The 5840-nt window shown below is 33.6% G+C and overlaps 2 protein-coding genes across 2 annotated transcripts; both read right to left on the bottom strand.

Moving 5' to 3' along the window:
• Positions 1-205: 205 nt before the first annotated feature.
• On the bottom strand, positions 206-859 carry LOC114397253. Its single transcript, XM_028359343.1, has 2 exons — positions 569-859; positions 206-496 (listed from the first exon to the last, which is right to left on the bottom strand). Exons 1-2 carry the CDS (start codon positions 857-859, stop codon positions 206-208), a joined length of 582 nt encoding a protein of 193 aa, XP_028215144.1.
• An 846-nt stretch (positions 860-1705) lies between these two features.
• LOC114395210 lies at positions 1706-2508 on the bottom strand. The gene is made up of 2 exons (XM_028356929.1): positions 2025-2508; positions 1706-1946 (listed from the first exon to the last, which is right to left on the bottom strand). The coding sequence occupies exons 1-2, from the start codon at positions 2448-2450 to the stop codon at positions 1707-1709; spliced, it is 666 nt and encodes a 221-aa protein (XP_028212730.1). The 5' UTR covers positions 2451-2508; the 3' UTR covers position 1706.
• Between the last annotated feature and the right edge of the window lie 3332 nt (positions 2509-5840).

Genomic DNA, 5840 nt, shown 5'->3' with positions numbered 1-5840 from the left:
AACGTAATCTATCTTTTGGTGAATTGGAAGGGCTTTCACAATAGCTAACTGCTTTGGATCGTCAGCTAACCATTTAATAGCTTTAGTCCATTGTTGTCTACTAAGATCTAGTATCAAAGCTGCCTCACGTAATACTTCTTCAATATCTTCATCATCAACTTTACCATCCATTTTTTCCACCATTCGGTTAAAAGAGTTCGTCATTTTATCCAAAGAAGTTGTTATTCCTTCTTTTTCTCCCATCTTGAGGATGTGTGCCAGAAGAAGTCGAACCTTGTCTTTTTCCTTTTGTATTAGAGCTTGGTTCTTCTAAATCTATGGCAGTAGCACCTAACCCCATGAATTCCACTTCATTTGTTTCTCTACTCATCGCTTCATCAGCATCCATATCAGTTTCAGCTCCATGATCGGTGGCTCTATCTTTAGCACACAAATCCACTATATCATCCCAATTTTGAAGAACCTTGAATCGAAAAGGTTTAGCCGATTTATGAGACTGGAAAACAAAGAAAAAGTCAAATCCAATCTACTTTGAATAACAAATAGCAACATATTAAAGAATACTTACAGTGCAATATTCATTCCAAGCATTTTCATTCTCAACTGTGATCATGTGCTTAGTGTCATCCCAATCAAATCCACTCTGGCCAAGGATGTCACTTACAATACCATACCACGATCTCCATAATTTGATACGATTTTTGACATTATCTGATGTGACACTAACATTGAAGCTTGTAGATAACACTGCGGCTGCAGCATTCAATGCTGGCCTTTTCCAACCTCCGTCACCCTTGTTGCCCAAATTCCTTTGATCTCTAAGTACATCAGCCAATCCACGTTCCATTCCAAATTCCATGTAAAATAACTTCTTGTTTCCTCATTATTTTTTCCTAAAACTTTTATTTTGTCAGTCATTTTTTCATTAGACGACTCCATTGAAGTTAATGTCACTTATTCAACCTGCACATAACAAATAGTAGATATGACCTACTTTATTCATTTGACTAGTTCACTGCACAATCATAGAAAATATTTCAAGCAAAGTTTTTATGCAATAGCAAAGTACATAAAAGTCTATCGTCAATAGAAAAGTACAATAGTAACAAAGCACACAAAGTTTGTCAACAATAGCAAATTACATTTAAAAAGAACTATCCCTAAGCAAAGTTTCTCCTAACTTGATATTTAGCAAACATATTCATAGCTAATGTATCTCGAAATCTTGTCCATTCCTCGGTAGCTTGAATAGTTGTGATATCATCTATGACATTATTTTGAACTTCTTCCCTTGATTGATGGACTAACTCTTCATCAACAACAAATAAAAATTCTAAGTCTTGAACTTCTAAAAGTTGATTAGTTTGTTGTTCGTCTCTTATGAAATTGTGTAACACAAAACAAGCATTGATAATTGTGTCTTTATATCAAAAAATGAAGGAGTTCTTAATATACTCCATCTTTTTTTCAAGATCTCAAATGACCTTTCTATTGCATTTCGGGCACTTGCATGAAGAAGATTAAATAACTCCTTGTAACTTTTAGGGGTGTTTCCAATCCACTCATTGAGATGATATCTAGTCCCTCGATATGGTGCTAAAAATCCCGGGCCATTGGTATATCCTGCATCCACAAGAAAATACTTACCTACAATGTTTAAAATAACAAACATAGACTTAAACTAGACCAAAAAAAAAAAATTATTTCTAAGAAATATTACCAGTTGGAATTTCAAGTTTGTTTTGACGACGTAATGCATCTCGTAATACTTGAGAATCTCCTGTAGACCCTTCCCACCCAGGTAACACATAAATAAACCTTAAATCTAGACCACAAGCAGCTAACACATTTGTAGAGACATCACCCTTTCTATTACGATATCTAGGTCTCTCATCAGGAGAAACTGTAACCGGAATATGAGTCCCATCAAGTGCTCCAATACATCTCTACAAACAAGACAATTTTTTTAGATTCTAAGAAAATTTTATAATTAACTAATTTCTCCTAACAATTGATAAACTTACCTCAAACCATCTCCACTTGTTTGCTTCCGCACCTTCTAAAGTACAGGGTTGAAAATTCAAATAGTCTTTGCTCACTTTCATTACCGCTCTCAAGACATCATTGAATTGCCTACTTATGGTTTCTTTAGATCTACAATAACTAAATTGCACTACCCTATATTTTAGGTTGTGAGCAAGGATATGTAAAAACATTGCTACTGCTTCAGTTGTTGGAATATTTCTTGTTCTTACTAATCCACCCTTTTCTTGTAAAATTCTACAAAGGTTAAAAAATGCATTTTTACTAAGCCTCAATTGTTCAATGCAATCTTTATTTGTTCCTCTATAAAGACGATTAAGGAAGCTCTGACGTTCTAGTTCCCAATTACGGGTTGGTTCCTTAACAAAATAGTTATTATGATACCATGTCACTACACCAATGACCATATGAACAACACAAGCAGCAGCTAATAAGATTATCTTCTTATACTCTTCTCTTTTACGTTTTTTGAAGTCATTGCAGTGTCAACTATGCTATGATCCATTTCTTCTCAATCCAAACTGCATGATAATAATATAAGATAATATGTGCATATATTATTTGGAGATTTAAAACAAATATCTAGGTAAAAGATGTAAAACAATGATACTAGTGCAATACAAAGATAATCAACTAAAAACAATGATACTATTAAATCATGTCTTGTTCCTCTGGATTGACGAAATTCATGATAATAATTGTAACTTTGCAAGTAGTTTGAATTATCTTTGAGTAGTTGGGAATATAGTAGCAGTTGTTTGAGGGGTGGTCCTAATCTCTTTTAAAAGAATTTAGTGTTCTTAATTTAATATTAGCCTGGTTATTATTTCCTCTGGTCCATGTTGGTTTTTCAACTTGGATGTTTTTCATACTATCTCTGCATTTTTGTCGATTCAGAATTTCTTATATATACTCCGTCTTATACATATTTCTTCATGTTTCAGGAAATCATTGATTAGGTTAGGAGCCAATATGCCTGCGAGAGCAGAGCGCATGGCTCGGAGGAGTGATTTTGATCAATACACCCCTTGTTGCAGTGGGGAAACCTACGATGTTGTTATATATTGTGGGATTATTGACATTTTGCAAGATTACGATATCAGCAAGAAACTGGAGCATGCTTACAAGTCTTTACAGGTTGACCCTTCATCAATCTCAGCTGTTGATCCAAAGCTGTACTAAAAAAGGTTCCGGGATTTTGTGGGTAGAATATTCATTGAAGACTGGTAATAGTAAGTAGAAAAAGGTTCAAACATTAACATGATGGGAGAGTTTTGATCTGAATGTCCAGAAAATAGCTGAAAGAAGAATCCATTGTTTGGAGTTGGAGAGCTTGTGGTTGACGGTTTAATTCACGGACCACTCTTTCTGTGGCTATGACCAAGGGAGCTCACCTGAATGCATAGGTTGTTTTCGTGGCTGAATTTTGAATGTACACAGCCATGATAATGAAGGCAGGGAGATCTTTGTACATGGAGGATGATAGAAATGATCTCTGTCTTTTTTCTCTTTGTTTTTTTTTTTTTTCGTGAAAGGGGGCAAGGTTTGTGGATTCTTTTTTGTGGTCACAAATAGGATATGAATATGATGTGAAAAATGATTGAGGAGGCATGAAAATGTTTCTCAGAGATTGGATTCAAAATGCGAGGATAGTTTTTTGTTAATAAAAGAAAGTGTACAGTTCATTTAGAAAGGATAGATGGTAAATTTCTCTTCTTTTTTCCTCGGGAAGTTGGCAATTTCTTGTTTAATTTGAGATATTTTGGAGACAAGGTTGTGAAATGGAGGGCCAATGGGGCATTAGGATTTCTCCCACATAACCCAAGTCGTCTACTTTTTCAATATAAATAAATGAGTTTTAATGTGACTCTGCAATAATGTGTTTCTTTATACATAGACCCTATGAGTATGGTTAATTAATCAATTAACAACTTAAATGCTTCCTCTGTTAAATATAATACAGTATATAATTGGAAGGCAGAGAAAATGAATACAATATTAAATGAAATTTTTAGTACATGCATGATGCATACACTAAATTTGAATTTGGCATTACTTGTTGCAACATCAGGGCATCCATACAACATAATTTAGAAAAGTTTGAATTTAGAAAACAAAAAAGATCACATGTTGATAAAAAGATCACATATATATAGGTTGTTGCTTCCTGGATCCTTTCTAATGGATCACAATATCACGTTCACAAAAAAAAAAAGCCAGTGAAAAATTAATGGATCACAATATCACGTTCACAAACAACAATATTTATCAAAGCAAACCAAATTACTACTTCAATTAAAATATAGGAGTATTAATAAGAAGCATGCATCAAGGAATGTAAATAAAAGAGAACATAAGTTATGTAGAAAATAAAAGACAACACACAACAGTCATTCCAATGAAAACAACTTAGCCCACGCATTTCATATTATTTTGTAAGATTAATTAGATACCTCTCCAGCGTTCACCGTAATGACATGCGGAGTAAACCAAGATCCTGGCCCTGCAAAAAGATTCCATTAGAGGATACCATCACATGCACAAGAAATTCAACCTTTAACTTCATGAGTGAAACAAAGGAGATCGTGCACATTTTTTTCAAATAATATAACATGTAGATATCCAATAGAACAGTGGACGCAAGCAAATAAGAAATTATCATATTCAGGACAAACAAAAATAAAATAAAATACACATAAGAAATGGGAACAACAGCACATGACACACGGGCAAAAGAGTAATTTTGAAAATCAGGGAATCGATAACCCGATGGAAAAGGTCCCAACTCCAAAATTACAGTTCAAACATATAGATAAATAAAAAATATTTAAGTACAATAACAATTAACAGGTATCACAAAAAGGTAGATAGTTCCATTGCATTCATTTGATTCTTTTTTGTTTTTGCAGTTGTCAATTGCAAACCTGAAAATTTTATTCAGAATTTGGGTTATCAATACTGGGAGTCAGTCAAAATGTTTGTTGCAACTACTTTTTTCTTTTAAATTTGGAAAGTTTTGAACTCATTCATGTGTTGGTGTTTTTATATTGCATGTAACATCTTAATTAAGCCTTTAATTCTTCTATCATAGTAAGTCACAAAAATTTCGAGCCACATAGACCAAATAAAAACGGCTTCTGCTTGTTCTGTCTAAATTATTGTCACAAAATAATAACCCGAGCCACATCAACTGTGAAATCACACCCACCAAATTAATTATGTAAGCCAATCTTGCATCACGATCACTCCCAAACCCACCAAAAAATAGAACCAACATATACACCAGTAACACCATAACTCCCTGCATATATAAAACTGCAAAATAGACAAGAATAAACTGCATGGAAGCATCGAACTTCGAACTCAAATAAATGCCCCAAGTAACAGACAGTATCACCAAGCAAACAGAACAACCCCCTCCGCTCCCAGTAGAAAGGAAATGATAATAATTCATATTTTCATACTACAATCTTGTTTTAGAAAACCACAAAAATATGACAAGGTTCATTCATGGGTCTGGTTATTCATGGCTAATCTAGCACAAAATCAATCATATTAATTCTCTTAATTTGTTTTTTTAAGAGTATATATATGATTCTGTTAAAAAGTGTAATTGTCTGTGACATGAGTTTCGCTAGCAAATCTTTTTTTATTTGCTAATAATTAAGTCATATCCGTAGTTCTCTTATTAATGGGGTTTTTCACGGTTATAAAGTTTCAATATTCATATGGCAACCCGTGAAAAAGAATTGGTAAAGAAATGAATGTTTTGTTTGTGGTTGAAGCAAACGATTCCA

This window comes from Glycine soja, chromosome 18 (assembly GCF_004193775.1).
Source record: "Glycine soja cultivar W05 chromosome 18, ASM419377v2, whole genome shotgun sequence".
Lineage (NCBI taxonomy): Eukaryota > Viridiplantae > Streptophyta > Magnoliopsida > Fabales > Fabaceae > Glycine > Glycine soja.
This window is presented reverse-complemented; position numbering and strand designations above follow the sequence as displayed.

Bases quoted from the DNA above. Each gene is read 5' to 3' on its own strand.
- LOC114397253 (XM_028359343.1), bottom strand. From the start codon at position 859: ATGGAATTTGGAATGGAACGTGGATTGGCTGATGTACTTAGAGATCAA. The intron at 497-568 runs GTAAGTATTCTT...TTTGTTTTCCAG, and splicing joins CTTGGAATGAATATTGCACT to TCTCATAAATCGGCTAAACC.
- LOC114395210 (XM_028356929.1), bottom strand. From the start codon at position 2,450: ATGGTCATTGGTGTAGTGACATGGTATCATAATAACTATTTTGTTAAG. The intron at 1,947-2,024 runs GTAAGTTTATCA...TCTTGTTTGTAG, and splicing joins ACAAGTGGAGATGGTTTGAG to AGATGTATTGGAGCACTTGA.